The sequence below is a fragment of the Ursus arctos genome, unplaced genomic scaffold (genome assembly GCF_023065955.2).
Source record: "Ursus arctos isolate Adak ecotype North America unplaced genomic scaffold, UrsArc2.0 scaffold_16, whole genome shotgun sequence".
Taxonomy (NCBI): Eukaryota; Metazoa; Chordata; class Mammalia; order Carnivora; family Ursidae; genus Ursus; species Ursus arctos.
Genome location: NW_026622830.1, coordinates 32,586,584 through 32,604,731, shown reverse-complemented (window position 1 = coordinate 32,604,731; position 18,148 = coordinate 32,586,584). Strand labels below are relative to the sequence as shown.

The following is an 18,148-nucleotide window of genomic DNA, read 5'->3' as shown; positions in this document are numbered from 1 at the left end:
AAAATGATTGTTTTATGTATTAGAATAATATTTTTAAAGTATAAGTTCTAGAAGTCTTTTAAATAATAAAATTTTAAAAACTATAATTCATAAATACAAATTATGAGACAAAATTCCACACACACAATTGAGCGGCCTAAAGAATATTTCACTTCAGATTATGTGATTTTATTTTATACTTTATTTCAAATTACAAATCTAATGCTGTCAATTATCTTTTAAAAGGGTTTAAGAATAATGTACTTATTCAACAAATGTTTGCGTTTCTACCATGCACCAGCTTTTGTTCTAGATAGCAGTGATAGAGATTAATGATACAAGCGAATAAGGAAGATAAAGACCTGGCTCCCCATTGAGCTTACATTTTAGTGAAGGAAAGAAATAGTAACAAGAGTAAAATGGAAAATACTGTCCGGTGGTCGTAAGGACTATGAAAAAGAAGAAATCAGGATAGAAATGTAGAAAATGGTGGGAGCCACTATTTTCAATAGGCTGTCCAGGGAAGGACTGTTTGACTAGATGTCTTCACAAATTGAGGGGTGAACTTCAAGAAGCTGTAGGGGAGGAGCATTCCAGGCAGAGCCAACCACATGTGCAGGCACAGGAGTGTGCTTGGCTGATTTGAGGAACCATGTGACAGCCAGTGGGGTATTCAAGAGAAACAGAGCTAGAGAGATGGTAGGTAGGAACCAGACCACGGGGGTCTGGTCGGCCATGACAAGGAATTCGGATTTTAGTAAGATAGGAAGGAAGCTACTGGAAGGTTTTGAGCGAGGGAGTGACATGAGATGGCTTATGTTTTGAAAGAATTGCCTTGACTGCTACATGAAAACGTGTCTGTAAAGGTTGGACGTGGAAGCAAGAAGAGAAGAGGTTAATGCAGCCCCGTGTGGAGACGGTGGTGGCTTGGATTAGTAGCGGCAGTGCTGAGGGACTGGATTTGAGACACTACATTTGGCTGGAATATCCACATGGAGTCCGTGATGGATTGGCTGCAGCATTTGATGGAAAGAAAGAAGATGGAGAAGACCGAAGGAAGAGCAGTTTGGGAACAAAGCTGAAGTTCAAGATGTTCAATAGAAAACCAAACAGAGCTGAGCTAGAGATGTACATTAGAGGATCATCCCTATAGACGGTATTTGAAAGGAGGGGAGGAATTGAGATTACCTAGGGACGGTGTGCCAGGGAAGTGTTTTGAGGATTGAAAACCAGGGCACTCTAACATTTAGAAGGAAAGATGCAGTTCCAGCAGAGGAAAGAGGGAAGCAGGTGAGGTAGGAAGGAGGTGGAGGGGTAGGGGATCCTGGAAGCTAAGTGAAGAGAGGGTGTCTTATACGGTACTAACTCACCGGCAAGCCTCCAGTGTGGCTTGTCCCTATTCTTGGAAGCCCTTTGGGTATTTACTGCACTTTTACAAAGTCTAACATCCTGAATGAGCAGTGGGATATAATTGAAATGATACTACTTTTCCTCAAATTGAGCACTTTACTGAATATTTCTGTGTACAGATTTATATTTGGTTACAGATCTCCATTAGTATATTCTTTCATTAAGGCTGCCTTGCCAGGAGTGCTAGTAAAGAAATGATTTCATTTCTTTTCCCTGTAAGTAAAATTTACAAAGAAGTGAAAGCAGGAGTTTTTGAAGTGTTTCTGCATAGTCTTCAGTTTTGCCTATAACTCTTCCATTGGTTTATCTCACAAGAGATTTTTTAAGGTATTTTGAACAGAAAATAAGTTTGCAGAATTATAAAGATTAGGGATTATACATTGCATTTTGCTGCTGAGATGTAGAAGTCAAGGAAAGGAAAGGCCTTAGATTAGATTACATGGTATTGCCTGCTTAATACTGCATAGACCGGGTGATGTAACAGTTGCATGCTCTTTGGGAAATTAAATGTAATGAGCATGTACCTAAACTTTCTGTTCCATGCAGATGAGCTTAGTAGTCAAGGACAGGAAAACAGCAGGTGCTCATAGAGCACCCATGGGTGATGGCTAGTTCACTAGACTAGAGGTAACCAGACTCCTACCACAGCCAAGAATAAGCATTGTGTTTAAACCACTGATCAGTTGCAAAAGCCAACTTAGTTTACTGTGCTTCAGTTAGTGTTCATATTTTAATTTTATAATTGTAAAAATTAGTCTTTTGTATTATACTGACAACTTTATTTCAGTCTCAAAGATAAGGTTAGTTCTACTTTTTTTCATTGCTTTCCTTCTGCTACTCTTTTGGTGATAATAACTAGCATTTAGTTAAGCATTTACTTTAGCCTATAGCTGTGTTAGGCACTTACATACCTTCATAACAACCCTAGGAAGAACTGTTTATCTCTATATCTCTATATTACTCAGAAAACTGAGGCTCAGAGAGGTTAAGTAACGTGCCCAAAGTAACACAGCTAATAATGGTAGAACCAAAGCTAACAGCTGTCCACATTTTTTAAGTATTGAACTTAAATCATTCTACTGTGTTTTTGCATATCAAAATATAGTTCCCTGGTATAATTTCCCTTTCTCTAATCTTAATTCTTTTCTTTCTTTTGCTGTACATGTTTAAGATGAGCTTGATAATAAGAAATTATATTTTGTCCTGCATTTTGGATTAATGCCCTTTTTATGTTGCAGTCTTCATTTTAAAGTAGAAGTTCCCCTTAAAGTAAAAAAGACATGCAGGAATGTTGGGAGACCTTGTGGTCAAACTCTGTCTCTTTCAGTTAAAGTTTAAGAGTGCACTTGTTTCTTCTACATCTTCTGAGGTTTCTTGCAGTGAATCATTATGCCAGCCTTTGAAATGAGCTGCTGCCCTGCTGTTGTAATCCTTTGTGAAGATCCACACATGCCTTGTTTTTAGACTTTGAAGCCCACAGTCTCAGATGGTGCTTCTCTGTTCCGAGTTGGTCATGTTTTAACTTTTCAGGTAAAGAGAGGCTCCCTTGAAACTTGATAACATCAGTATTAAAGGTTAGAAGACATTTCTGGAGCAATGAGACCCAAAGCCTTTCTAACATTTATTAGCATCTTAGAAATAACATTTATTTGAGGTGAATTTCCTATGGTGTCAGATCTTCAAAGGACTTGGTAGTGTGTCATAGTCTATGGGCTACTTTGGTTGTTCTTGATTTTGTTGTCGATTGTCCTGTGACAGTGTATTGTTCCAGACATCGAACTGAACTCATATCTGTGTTAGATGCTGTGATCTTATTAGTATCCTCCATGGGTTGTCATTTGAAGAAATACTGACAAATAAAATAAGTTTTGAGGTATTACAGTTTATTAATGATCTTTATTTTAAATGAACCTTAATTGATGGTCTTGTAAATTGGTACGATAGTCATGGAAAAAAGCACAGCAGTTCATCTCAAGAGCCAAAAAGTTCTCATACCCTTTATTCTAACAGTTTGGAGGTGGGCATCCTTTTCGTCTGAACCAGAAAGGTAAAGAAAACTCTCAGAGACTATCCATCACTGTGTTTTCTTTCTTATTTCCTCTGTATTCATTTTTTCATGGGCATATTTATTTGTAAAGATATGTTATCCAAAATACTATATGATTTCCAAAGCACTTAACACTAAATTATTCTATTGCATCCTACTTTATTCTAGATTTGAATCAGAGATTTAAATATAGAACATATTAGCTAGCATGTATTGAGTACTTATTCTATGTCAAACACTGTATCCTATGTGCTTTATAAATACAAAATCATTTAACACTAAAAAATACTGAGAAAGAAATTATGATGCCCATTTATGAGAAAACTGATGGTTTAAATTTACTGCCCCAGTTTAAAAACTAATAAGACACAGAAATGGGGTTTGACTTCAGGCAAGTTGGCCTGTAAATCTGGAAATATTGTTATATATACTGTGTAAGTTACTATGTTTTATGAAATATTTTTTGTATTTATTTACTTTTTAATCTATTGCCATGGCCAGTGATGACCAAGAACATATGAAGGATTTTTAATTTTTTAAAATATTTTATTTATTTATTTATTTATTTATTTATTTATTTATTTATTTAGAGAACTTGAGCAGGAGGAGGGGTGCAAGGAGAGGGAGAAAAGCCAGCAGACTCCACACTGAGCGCATAGCCTGATGTGGGGCTCGATCTCATAATCCTGAGATCACAACCTGAGCCAAAACCAGGAGTAAGATGCTTAACTGACTGCATCACCCAGGCGCCCCTGTGCATTCCATTTTAAAAGACTATGTAAATAAAGCCTAATTCCCTAACACTGTGACTGTCCTTATGTAAGATTTGGGGTGGTCATAAAAATCTGTAGCTAGGAAAGAAGTGAGATATGAAACTGTTTGTAATAAGCAAAACATATAATAATTGTCAAACCTTTAGGATCACCAGTACTTTTTCCCTTGGCAATTTAGATTTGGAACTGTACTAAAAGATGCCTTTGTCCCTGGGTAGAGTGGAGTTCCAAGCCTGTTAGAGGTGAGAATGCCCTGTAGACAGAGATGCTTATTCCAAACCTCAGCTGACTTCTCAGGTCACTTTTGTTTCTGTTCCTGCCAGTACAAAAAAAAAATGTACAATCATAAATGTATGAAGTTTATGTTTCTTTTTGTAACATTGAACTTTACTGCCTTCCGAATACTGTGTTTGCTTTTAAGTGCCATAGTGGTGTTTCAGAGTACTTGGTTGGATATGAGAAAAAATAGAGAACCTTCAATCAATCAATCAATTATTTTGCTGAATACAGATTTAGTTTATAAAATGAGTAGAAGCCAATATCCCTTGTTATTAAAAATACACCTTCAGTATTTCAAACTGCAAGTCATCACAGGGATGTAAAATTTGAGCCACTGTATTTAACTAGGGATTTGATTTTGTCTAGATTGTTCTGCAGTGGGAAAGGCAGAAATGATGAGAAATGTAAAAATGGTCTCTCTGCCATTTTATCATGTGGGGTAGGAGAATCCTTTAGCTTTCCTTCTCTTTGCCAGAACTGGGCTTACTCAAACTTGGTGCCCACATAAATATTATTTAGTTAAGAATAAAGAGCAGGGATCTGTTCTTTACTCCTACCGTCATGCAGGTTTTTGTTGCATGCCCCTTTCCTTGATATCATCCATCTCTGTTTCTGGTCATGACTATTTGATTAAATTCTCTCCCTCTGCCACTAGACTGTAACTTCTGTGAAATCAAAGACTGCATGTTTTTGCTTATCTATGTGTCTTGAGCTATTATCACAGTCCCTAGAACAAAGAAGCTAGTTAGTAAAGATTGGATGAGTGACTAAGGGTTTTATTTATCTTTATCTTCACATGTACCTAGTATAGCACTTGATATGTGGTTATTGTTCAGTAAAGGTTTGCTAAGACAAATTGAAAAAAAATCTGTTTAATGTACATAGACTTCCTTGACAGAAATTACAAATTTTATAAGTGTGAAAAGATTGTACATGATCTTATTATTTCATATTCTTTTTAAACCTATAACTGATATAATATCTATAATTTACTGAGTCCTTTAATATGTGCTAAGCACTTAACACACTGATCTAATCTCACTTCAGAACAATTCAGTCAGGCTTTAATATACCCATTTTATAGAAAGATTAAATAATTTGTTTAAGGTCACAAAGCTGGTAACTGGAGAATTTAGTATTTATCCCAGATTGCATGACTCGACCACCTGTCCTTTCAGCCACCATACTATTCCAAGCAATGAACAAGCCAGAAAACTTTAGCGTAATACATCAAAGATAAGCAAAATGTATGTCAGTGACCAGAAAGTGGTAGGTAAACAAAAGTGGATAAAAATATGATTTACGTAAAAAATAAAGTAAATGTGATTAAATAATTGGAATGATTTTAATAATGTGGCCATGAAAAGAAGCTCAAGACTTCTTGTTCTTACATTGTAAGTCAGGTGCTTGGCGTAGTCTGAGTTTAACCTCTAACTTTTTTTTTATGCCTCTTGTAGGTTTGAGTGGCCGCTTCTTTGTCACTACTCTCCCGGCATTTTTTCAGTAAGTTTAAATAATTTTCTGATTAGAAACTTAGAAACATTAGAAGAGATTCGAAAGCAGTACATGTGTATCAGGAATTCTAAGTTGTTTTCCATAACCATTGCTCATTCAGCTTAACGTTTGAAGAGAGCAAGACTGGTGTGCATTGAGTGATAGCTGGTAGAAGAAAGGGGTGCCTAGAGTACAGCAGGGGAAAGGCACCTAATGTCAGACAGTGAGTAGGAGGGGGTGGGGGTGTCAAAGAAGGTTTCTCCGATGATACAAAAGGTAGGAATTAGGTTAAGCAGACAGGGTAGAGAAGGCCTTTCCAGATACAGGAGATGTCATGGAAAAGCCTGGGAGAAAATGAGATACCTTCTGAGGATTGTAAATGGTTCTGGCCCATAGGTTGCAGTTCGATCATCTTGGGTGGTAAGGCTAGAGAGGCTCAGGTAGTGACAGGGGAAGAGAAAGGGGAAGATACTTAGGAGGTGGGATCACGGGGACATGGTGGCTTGTTAGTCATAAAGAAGGAAGAGCCTGTGATGACTACCAATGGGCCATGTAGAACTCATAAAAGCTATTGAGGAGCCATTAGAATAAGATGAGGTTTTAGAGGCCAGAATGGAGAAGTCAGTGTGAAGTGCCTGTTAATTCCAAATGGAGAAGTTTAGGTAATAGTTTGATTTCAGGATCTAAAGCTCAGAAGAAAGATCTAGACTGGAGACACGTATTGGGGATTCCTCAGCATCGAGGAGACAAACGTTGCAATGTATCTAGGGAGAACATACACAATGGGACGAGAAATAGGTCAAGGATAGAACCTGGGGTTGACCAACATTAGGACATCTGCAAAGGAGAACAGGGAGTGAGGAACTGAGCAGGGGTGGTCAGAGTAATAAGAAGCAGCCAAGGGAGCTCATGTCATAAAAACCAATGGAAAGGAGGAAGGAGGGGATGTTCAGTAGTGGACAGTGCCGATGACAGACAAGGAAAAATGACAGAAAAGTGCTCTATGGATATGGCATTGAAGAGTCATTGGAGACCCCCAATATGAGCAGTTTCTATGAAGCTGTGGAAACAGAACCACCAATCACATGAAAGCTGAATGAGTGATGGCCGGTGCAGACTCTTCCCTCAGGAAGCTGGACTGTGGCGAGAAAGTCAGAGAAAGACTGAGGGGCCTGTGAGAATAGAAGGTGTTTTGTCGATTTTTTTGTGGGGGGAGGGGTCTTGAATGACGTAAGCTTGGAAAGCTGGATACAAGTTTTAAAGCTTGATAACAATTACTGTTTTGCCATTGTAAGAGAAAAATTGAAATAATTGGTAGCAAAAATAATAAAAAGTAACTTGGTAGATTAGACACTGCCAAAAACTTTGATTATGGTTCCAAATTGTGCAGTGAAATGCGTAATGCTTGCTATTTGGGAAATATCTAATCTGTAATAGATTAATATTTTTGCCTAACGATAATTTTTTTCTCCATTTGAGCCAAATTAAAATTCAAAGTAGAGTTCACATGTAAAACTAATATTTGTTTTGATTTTTATTATCTGTAACACTCATTATTTTAATGGATTTGTTTGCTTTTCTAATTTATAGTGCAAAGGATGGGATATTCCGCCGTTATCGTGGCCCAGGAGTCTATGAAGACCTGCAGAATTATATCTTAGAGAAAAAATGGCAGTCAGTGGAGCCCCTGACTGGCTGGAAATCCCCAGCTTCTCTGACGTAACTTGTTTTTTTTCTTATGACAAGGTGTTATTTATAAAACAGGAGGTATTAAGTTAAACAGCCCATAGGCCTTGAAAGTCTACATTTTTCTTCATATTCAGTTGTGATTACCCAGACTACACATGACCATGCTTGGCCAATGTTGTGTTTCTGGTTATGACCAGCATGTTTCAACCAGTTGTTAGCATACTGGGCATTAGGTATCCAGATTCAGAGGGGTTGCAAAAGCCTTTTCTCTAACTTTTGCACTAAGCCATATCAACTGTTTTCTCTTACAAAATATGATATTGAATATTGTTTACTGTTCTTTCTTCTGTTTAAATTATTGATAAGATAGAAGAGTTAACTCTTAAATTATAGTTTATGAAGGAATTCCTTGTATCTGTGTGGAAAATAAAACCTATGGTGTCTTTAGGTGCCTAGTGGAACACAGATGGGAGTAACTTTTGTTCATGATGGCAAGCTGTATAATCCTTGGTGAAGTGGATAAGGCCAAACCATACTAACTTTTTCCACAGTTGGTTTTAATTTTGAATGAATTGTCATAATTGTAGTTAAGTTTATGTTAGTATATATAAGAATAGGGAATATCACTCTTGAAGTAGAATCAAATTATGCAATATTTCAGGAATAAATCATCCAGTAGCATTTCTATAATACCCAGGAAATAAAGAGCTTACTCTAAAAGCAGTTCACTGAGGCGCCCGGGTGGCTCAGTCAGTTAAGAGTTTGCCTTTGGCTCAGGTCATGATCCCAGAGTCCTGGGATTGAGCCCCACATAGGGCTCCCTGCTTGGCGGGAAGTCTGCTTCTTCCTCTGCCCCCACCCCACTTGTGCTGTCTCTCGAATAAAAAAAAAAAAAAAAGCAGCTCACCTCTGGCGTTTCGTTCTACAAATATTTGAGCACTGATTTTATGCCAGATGCTGTTCTAGGTGCTAGATACTCAACAGTAAGCAAGACAGAGTTAGTCCCTTTGCTCTCTTTAGGTAACTTAAAGTAAGACAGATTAAGAAAAAAAAAAAAAAACAACAACTAGGGATATAAAGAATCTTAATCTGGATAACTACTATTAAAAACAAATCTTTACTAAGACAGGGACTAACTGAGGGGATGGGCCTCCATCAGATGAAGGGTGAAGCAGCAGGGAGGGCTGAAGGATGGAATGACCGAGCTGGGTAAAGAGCATGGGGAGGAATATTCCCAAGAATGGGTATAGCACGGCCATAGTCCCCCATCTGGAAAGAGCTCATGGGGCAGAGGAGCAGAAAGATGGCCAAGGTTGAACACAGAGAAAAGGAAAGGGAGTGGTAAACGCTAAGAAAAGAGGCAGGCAGGAGTCAGATCACAGAGGTCTGCAGCCTTGGTTTGGAACTTGGATGTATCAGTGCACAATTAGAAGATGGCTCTTGGGAGGAGAGGTTGGAGAGGGCACAAATAGAAGAGGTGAGACAATGAGAAGGCTGTTGCTGTGTCCAGCCTAAGGGTGGCGGTAGTGCCTAGTAGGGTGGCAGCAGTGGGGATTGAGAGAATTTGAAATATGCTTTGAATGTCAACTTGGCTAGGGTGCAGGAGAGGAAAGATTCACAAAAAATCTCCTGGGTTTCTGTTTTAAGTACTTGGTGGGTCTTGGTATCAGTTACTGCTTTGAACAAGAGAAAAGCAAGGGCTCAGTATTGGACATGGTGAGTTTGAGATGCAGACTTCCTTCTAGAGCTGTCAGGTTGGGTATATGGAGATGGGTCTCCATGGAGAATTCAGGAACACAAATATAAAGCATGTAGATGGTATTTAAACCTTAGAAGGGAGGGAATCACCTAGAAAGAGGGAAAAAGAGGAAAGTGCTAGGGAGTGAGACAAGAGACACCCCAAAATAAGGAGATGGGTAGGGAAGGAGTCAGCAAAAGGAAGCTGAAAATGGGTACCGATGAGGCAGGAGGACCATCAGGGGGCCTTCCTAGAAGCTGAGCAAGGGGTACTCAAGAAAGGGGAGTAGTCACTTGTGTCCCATGTTACCAGGGGGTGAAATAAGATCGAGTCAGACAGAGATGTTGGATGAAAGCAATGAGAGGTCATCATGGCCTTATCACAAATTGTGATAGTACAGTAGTGAGGACAGAAGCCAGATTTGAATGGTTAAAGGTACGGTGAAGAAGACGAAACTGTAAGCATAGACTCCTCTTTAGAGAAGTTTGTGAAGCTGGAGAGCCATATGAAATCCAAGAATGCACTTTTTAAAAGATAAGAGAGGGTAGAACATGTTTTCATGCAGAAAAAAATGATCCCACAGAAAGGGAGAAATCGCTAATACAGGAAGAGAGATGGCAGAGAGAAGCAAGTCATTAACAAGACCAAGGGCTGGGATCCATGGCACAAGGGGAGGAATTAGGCTGCGCTAGGCCAGATCTACTTTTGCTGTCGTAACAGGAGGAGGTGGACCACGTATACACCAGCCTCAGATTTAGTGGTGGGAAGATAAGAGAGATCACATAAAGGCTTCTGGTCTTGCAGTGACGTACAAGGAGTATCTGTTAGCTGAGCATGCGTGGGGAGGGGAGGGTGTGGAAGGTCTGAAGAGAGGGAAAAGACATGAGCTATCATCTCGGGTAGAGCCTCAAACAATGCAGTATTGAGTGCGCTCTGAGGTTTGTGACTGGGAAGGGAGAGCAATCAGCTGGTCATGTGGTTTTCCCTGGAGACATGCAGCTACCCAGGGTTGGGGTTTTTGCCAAATATGTACAATGGAGGGAGAAAGGGCCAGGGGTTTGAATGTGTTTATAACAGAGGAATTAAAATGAAGGCTATGGAATCCAAGCTTTATGTGAATGGAAGTGAATCCAGAAGAGAGGACAACATATTGCAGAAAGTGAAGGGGGAGATCTGTGACCTGAGTTTTGGTTTTGGTTTGTTGTTGTTGTTTTAAAGTAGGCTCCACACCCAGTCTGTAGCCCAATACGGGGCTTGAGCTCACAGCTGTGAGACTGAGACTTGAGCTGAGATCAAGAGTTGGACACTTAACCAACTGAGCCACCCAGGCCCCCCTTGTTTTTTCATAGTATACATCACCAGTGGTTCTCCTTCTCTTCATTTATTCATTTTTTCTTCTAGGATGTCTGGAATGGCTGGTCTTTTTAGCATCTCTGGCAAAATATGGGTGAGTAATCTTAAATATACTTTTTGTGATTATCTTTGCAGAGAGGTTTTTAAAGAGTAAAAATGTAGCTTCTAAACAATAGGAAAGTAAACACTTACAAATACTATTATAATGTCACTTTTCTTCTTAAGCCACACAACTGCTCTCATGTGGTCCACAGTAGATTTGTGTCCATGTGTAGAAGGGCATAAATTGAACAAAGATCTGTAGCTACTGTGTCAAAGTCATATTTTCTTAGATCAGTGATGGATCCCTTTATCAAAGCTGAAAGGGCTTATGTGGTTTTTACTTCATCTTGTTTTCCCATTGTCATAATCTCCCTACAGGTCAAAGATTATCTAAGCCTGAAAGTGATTGTGTGTGTCAGGGATCAGCAAACTATAGCTTGGGGGCTGGCCGCCTGTTTTTATAAGTAAAGTTTTATTGGAACGCAGCCATGTTCATTAATTACCTATTATCCAGAACTGCTTTCATGCTATAGTGGTAGAGTTGAGTAGCTGAAATTGAGACCATGTGGCCCACGAGCCTAAGAAATTTACTCTCTGGCCCTTTAAGAAAAAGTTTGAGCGCCGATACTATAAGCAATTTTATTTCACTGAGTCATTTTAGTGAGTTAGAACAGTTATTTAGGTTAAAATGTTGAAATTATATAATCTTGAATGTGTTACATAATCTTTTACTTCCCTGTATGTGTAGGGTGGGCTAAATTCTGCCAAATTTAACAAACTTGCTGTGGAATTAAATACATATCCTTAAAGTATTTCAAAAAATCTTTAGAAGTGAGTCCTTATATATGTCTTTTCAAGGCTATGATTCTAAGTCATAATGTAATATTTGAAACTTAATATTCAAGGAGTTCATGGAGATACTTCTTCTGTTTCTCATGCACATTGATATATGTTTAGGGAAATTTAAGAACAATTTTTTGTCCCAGTTTTTCAGTTATACTTTATTTTCTGCCTTGTGAGATGGAATACTAACTTCAGGATTTTTTAAAAACAGAAACTAAGTTTGTCATTTGGATTCAGTATTTCTTAGTTAAAGTTTGTTAACTGTTTTGGGGGGCACTGGTGTATGATATTAAACAGTAACTGGGATTTTCCCTCTCTCAAGATAGTATGAGTTTTATATGGTTTCCTTTTATTTTCTTAACACTGATGAGAAGTTTACTCGGGGTTTGAGAATTATGAATTGCCAATTGGGAATTGAGAGTAAGGATTTTGCCTTTTGCAATATGTTGACACTAAAGGTTGACAGACTCATATATTCTGATAGCCATTTGAGAACCTTGTAGCCTTATAATGTCTAATTCAACAGGATAATCATAATAGATGGATGTCAGGAATCATAAGAGCAAGATCTCGGCATAGAACCTGTGATAAATGCAGGTCAAGAGATGAATTTGTTTAGTGGTTTAAGAAGAGCTTAGATAGAAGTTGGTCATGACTTTCATGCATTGTTAAGAGGTGTATTTTCAAATATAGTATCTGGGGAGAAATAGTTTCTTGACCTCATATAACTTGGCATTTTGTGCTCTGATAAACAAGAGTTTAGGTAAGGAGTTACAGTTTTTCATTTTATCATGTGAATAATTACAATGTGTGGCATTGTCGCATCAAGGCCAGGAGTGGGTGTTTTATCTTTATATGCACAGCGCTCCAGCCGTGGGCAGCATGCAGATTCTGTGGGTATGCATCAGACTGAAAAGAAAGGGCAATTTGGAGAATAGAATATGATCCATCTCTGAATAACCAATGAAGATGTTCTTCCTTTTTTTTTTCTTAAAGATTTTGTTTATTTATTTGATAGAGAGTGAGTGGGAGAGAGAGAGGGCCCAAACAGGGGGAAGAGACAAAAGGAGAGGGAGAGGATTCCCCACTGAGCACAGGGACAAAACTCAGGCCTTGATGCCAGGACCCTGGGATCATGACCTGAGCCAAAAGCAGATGCTTAACCAACTGAGCCGCCCAGATACCCCAGTGAAGGAAGATGTTCTCCTTACTTTTCAATAAAAGTAGGTATACATGATATTTATATACATATGTATACTTAGCATGTCTTTCCAGATATCTAAATAGGGAACAAAAGAAGATAGGTTTATAGGATAAATTGTTAAATTTGACACACAAACAATTACATTTTACATTCTATAGAGTCACTTTTATCTAATATTAATACTCGTATTTTTTTCTTTTTGGTCAGTTTTTGCCTGGAATGTTTTTCCACTTTCAACCTTTTTATTGTTGTTATGTTTTAAACGAGTCTTGTAAAAAGCATATAGCAAGAAGTAATTCTTTAAATGATAAATTTAGTCCATTTATATTTATTGGCATCACTAATGTATTTGCCCTAACTGTAGATTGTGTGTATGTGTGTATAGCAGGGGGTAATATGACTAAAAGAACATAAGTGGTAGGTTTGTAGGTTATTTTGATCTCTCCATGTGTGTGTATTTGTTACCTTAAAAATCTGTGAGAGAAATCTGGTATCACCCTCTGTATCAGCATCTAGTCTTCCCCAAGCCTCTTGACAACTTTCGTAGTTTCTTCTTTTCTTGGAAACAAGTTTCCAGCCTTCCATGAAGTCTCTGGGAAGGGCTCTCACAACCTGTTTCTATAATCTAGACCTTGTCCTCTCATTCACAGAGGACATGATTTTCAGCCTGCTGAGACTCAATCCTTGGCTGTCTGTCAGGGTCCCACTTCAACTTTGAGGTGCAGTCTTGCCTGGTTGCACCTAAAGAACCACTTGCTAAGCAAGTTCTCCTAGCTGACTACCCAGCTCGCTTAGCTTATTTAGCCAGCCCTTCTCTCGTGCCCAGGATCCTTTCGTCAATGTTGAGTGTATAATTGTGGGGAACATAATCTGTTTATAACTCATGTCTAGACAATATAAAACTGTAGTGCAACCATATTAACAGTGAACAAAAGAAATATAGCATGTGGTGAGAGAGAGAGAGGGGAAAAAACATGGCTAGAACTAAATGAGTGTAATGTCTCCAAGAAAGAAGATCAAAAGAGGGAAGAAGGAAAGACACAGAGTGGCTAATGCCAGTGAGGCAAGGTTATTGATGCCCATCCACAATCTCTTGTATCCTGCTGTGATGCTGTGGGTACAAAGACAGATAGAAGTCAGCGTTTCTTCAGCAGCAGTCTCCCCTGAAGGAGTGGCTGGTTAGGTGTAATACTTCTATAGGGAAAATCGCATGTTATTAAGTGGGGGAGAAGATAACCAAACAGTGTGTGTAATGTTATGTTCGTGTGGAGTTTTTATGTGTATACAGGAAAATGCCTGGAAGAGATTAATCAGATGTCAACAATAGCTATCTCTGATACTGAAATTATGGCTGATTTTTACAAAAATCTCTTCTCTTTCTTTGTATAATTTTTTTTCTGTAATGAAAAAGATAAAGTAAAAATAAGAACAGTATCTATAAGATGAGCCTATTGAACTAGTTCTTAAAGTCCTTGAGTTTCTGCTTTCAGAATGAAGCCAGCTTGCTGCATCTGGCATTCTGGAAATAAGAGCTTGTCCTCAGGATGTCAGAATTGCTTGGTGAGGAGACACCCACACAGCTGAGTTCCCATGAACTCAGGGGTTTTGTTGTGTTCTGCATTTGGCTCTCTTAACTCTACACCAACCTCCCATATGTTCTTGCTTGACTAAACCCATGAGGTGAAGAAGTTTCTTAAATAGTGTTATAAGCCAGATCCTGTGAGCTTCCTGCTGTCACCTGGTACCACAATGTGGGGGAAGGGTGGGTAATCTCAAATGTTCTATCCATCACTAAAATTTAGATTGTCTTTCCAATCCAGTCATGATGGTATCCACCATTTTTTAAAAATTTTTATGTAAACTCATAGAAGTCACTGCCACTTTAGCTATCACACCCATCCTCATATATAGTCTTGACATTTGCCTACCTCATAAGAGTCACTGGCGCCTGGAAGATGTACAGAACTCAGGGAGTTTCTCAAAGAGTGGATAGACATCTTCTAGCTGTAGAATTGGTACTGATTTTATATTTATAGTAGCAATATAAAATTTCTTTGAAATTCAGCTTAAAAGAAGTTACTCAACTTAATGAAAAGTGTTAATAATCTAAGGGATAGTACAAGGTGCGGCTAATGCCATGAAAGCAACACACAGGAGATTGAACTTGGGAAGCACCGTCACCAAGTCTGACACCACAGTCGGGGTTAGGAATCCTGGGGCTGATATGTTGTCTGTGGCCCATGTCTGGAGAGACTTTCCAGCCTTTCTGTCTTCTCATCTTTTTTCACAGTTGACTACAATGGTGAAGGGAGGTATTATGTTTCTCTCTTCCAGAGAGACAACCCATTGTTCTCCACCCTGTGTGTGTTTCTCTGAACCCATGAGTTTTCCCTGCTATAAACTGTTGTCACTAAAATACTTGGAGTACTTCGCATAGAACCTGGCACCTAGTCAGTACTTGATAGCTGTTTCTTGTTAGTTGTATTCATTAATCATTGCTGTCATCATTATTTTACTTTTTACCTCTCACTTATCAATAAGGAATGCTTTGTCTTTTTGTTCGTCTATTTTTTTAATCTAGGCTGATAGCAGGATTAAAATAGGATTCTATGACAGTTGTACAATGTGTATTTTTACTAACTAGGTTTAACATCTGAATGCATTTTAATATTATTTGATTTGATTTGGTGAATTTGTGCTGCTCGCTGAGCTAATACAGTATGTAACTTCCCTCACCTCAGTGCCACTGTCGTTATGCAGGGATGCAGGCAGTGAGGTAGGCTGCATCCTTGGGAGGACAGTCTGTATGATGGAGAAGATTTAAGGCTTTATAAATACCTCACAATGAGAATTAAAGGCCATGAGTGTTTAGACTGGAGAATAACAAGAGAGTGTTTTTTTCAAAGTGGGAATACTTTTTAAAAAATTGTAATTCCAGTATAATTAACAAACAGTGCTATGTTAGTTTCCAGTGCACAATATAGTGACTCAACAATTCTATGTATTACGCAGTGCTCGTCATGTTAAGTGTACTCTTAATCCCCACCACCTATTTCACCCATCCCCTCACCCAGCTCTGCTCTGGTGACCACTAATTTGTTCTCTACAGTTAAGAGTCGGTTTTTTGGTTTCTCTTTTTTTGTTTGTTTGTTGGTTGGTTTTGTTTCTTAAATTCTACATGAATGAAATCATATGATATTTGTCTTTGATTAACTTATTTCACTTAGCATTATATACACTATAGATCTATCCATGTTGTTGCAAATGGCAAGATTTCATTTTTTATGGCTGAGTAATATTCCACTGTGCGTATGTACCACCTCTTCTTTATCCATTCATCTGTCGATGAGCACTTAGGTTTCTTCCATAATTTGGCTATTGTCAATAATGCTGCAATAAACATAGGGTGCATATATCTTTTCCAATTAGTGTTTCATATTCTTTGGGTAAATGCCCTGTAGTGAAATTACTGGATCACATGGTAATTCCATTTTTAACTTTTTGAGGAACCTCCACACTGTTTTCCACAGTGGCTGCACCAGTTTGCATTCCCACCAACAGTGCGTGAGGTTCCTTTTTCTCCACATCCACGCCAACACTTAACAAGAATATATTTTAAAACTCCCCAAACATCCCCCTGTGTTTTAGGTAGTGGCATCTCTCCTCTTACTGTTTTGAGGTTTTTTCCTTGTAAAATTATCTAGAACCATATTACAGTGAGATGGTGCACACCCACAAAATACCTCTCTTAATGCCTACAAGAGGCTGCAAGGCTGTGTCTTGTTGCAGGTGTTGAAAGGGTAAAACATGGAAGGTGAACTGAACCCCTGGCCATTACTAGAGAAAGTCTTTCTGAGCTGCTCCCACACAGGGAAGATGTTTTGAGTATTCTGATCTATGTTTGAAAGGGATATTGGGTTTGTCCCAAAACCCCTCAGAGTATATCCTGTGACATTGGCGGGTTCTAAATCCAAAAAGTTCTCTGTCATTCAGGGCCAGCCCAGCTCTGAATCAGACTGTGCAGCACTGGGCTCACTGAGTGGGTGCCCTTGGGCAGTATTGAATCTGACCTGCAGTAGTTCAGTTCCCAGAGGGAGTACTGGGCCCTCTGGAGAGAGAAGGCTCTACCTCTGTCCATGGATACTTTGGCTTTGCTCCATACCTTAAATCCATCTGACCACTGGGTAGAATGTTCTTCTCATTTATTCTACTGTAATGGTGTCTTCATTTAGTCTTTCACTCAAATCCGTATATAGCCAAAAGCTAGCTCTAAGTCCATTATCTATTACAATAGTACTGTATAAGTTGTCAGGCCCATTAGGTGATATTTTATGCATTTTAAGGTAACAGAGTAAGATGCTTCCTTATAATGAGCACATATAATATTGAACAAGGATCAGTATTTTCCACAAATGAAAACTGTCACATTGCCTGGCAGTTAAAGAAGCAGAAACAGGAATCTAAAACTGAGTTAGATCAGTTTGAATCCGTTATTTTACTTGAAAACATATATACAGCAAGACTTCAAGTGCCTAATGCCACAAACCCCAACACTCTTAAGGTGTTCTAAAACCACTGTGAGCTCAGACAAAGTAAACAGATAAAGATTTATGTCTGCAGTTGTGAAAACACAACTTGGTTAATGAGGCTTTAGTATTAATCAACTAAAAGACCACAAGATGGCAGGGTTTCTCTAAGAGGCTCAAATAAATCCTTTAAAGAGTAAGTTGATTTGAGAAAATTGAAGCAGAGCGTCCTACAATAAGAGGATTTTTTGAATGTACTAAGAAGTGTGTGACCCAGAATGCAATGATTCAAAGTCATGTACTTACTGAATTCCAGAAAATAACTTAGAAAATTTCTTAAGGGTTACTTTAATCATTTATTTTGCAGAAAGGGTGTAAGGCACTATGCGGAAGGACTTATAACTGGACATTAGTCATTCCAGCCACATGGATGGATAATATTTATAAAACAAGTTCCTGAATACACACCTCTATGGGTCGGCACAAAGCCAGACTGGCTTTCCCTATCTTCAGTTCTTTGGCACATTTCAGAGTTGAATCCTGATGGTGGCACTGAGTCATCAAGAAAAGCATAAACTATGAATACATAGAATTTTCTAAAATGGAGAACTGTATGATACATTTTAGAACTTATACTGAACAGAGTTTGAATGAAGCAACCTTTTGATATCCCAAATACCTATTCGCCTAGGTTACTCAATAAAAAATTGCCCAGTTAAAGAGAAAATGATGACCAATGCCATCAACGGAGGATGGATTATAGTTTTACAA

The 18,148-nt window shown here is 38.5% G+C and overlaps 1 protein-coding gene across 1 annotated transcript in view; it reads left to right on the top strand.

Annotated features, from left to right (window-relative positions):
- TMX4 (thioredoxin related transmembrane protein 4) overlaps positions 1 to 18,148 on the top strand; it is a 43,774-nt gene that overhangs the window by 14,033 nt on the left and 11,593 nt on the right. The window contains exons 3-5 of the mRNA XM_026503035.4: positions 5,946 to 5,991; positions 7,573 to 7,701; positions 10,811 to 10,856. Of these exons, the coding sequence (XP_026358820.2) occupies positions 5,946 to 5,991; positions 7,573 to 7,701; positions 10,811 to 10,856 (221 nt within the window). The remainder of the gene's footprint in view (positions 1 to 5,945; positions 5,992 to 7,572; positions 7,702 to 10,810; positions 10,857 to 18,148) is intronic.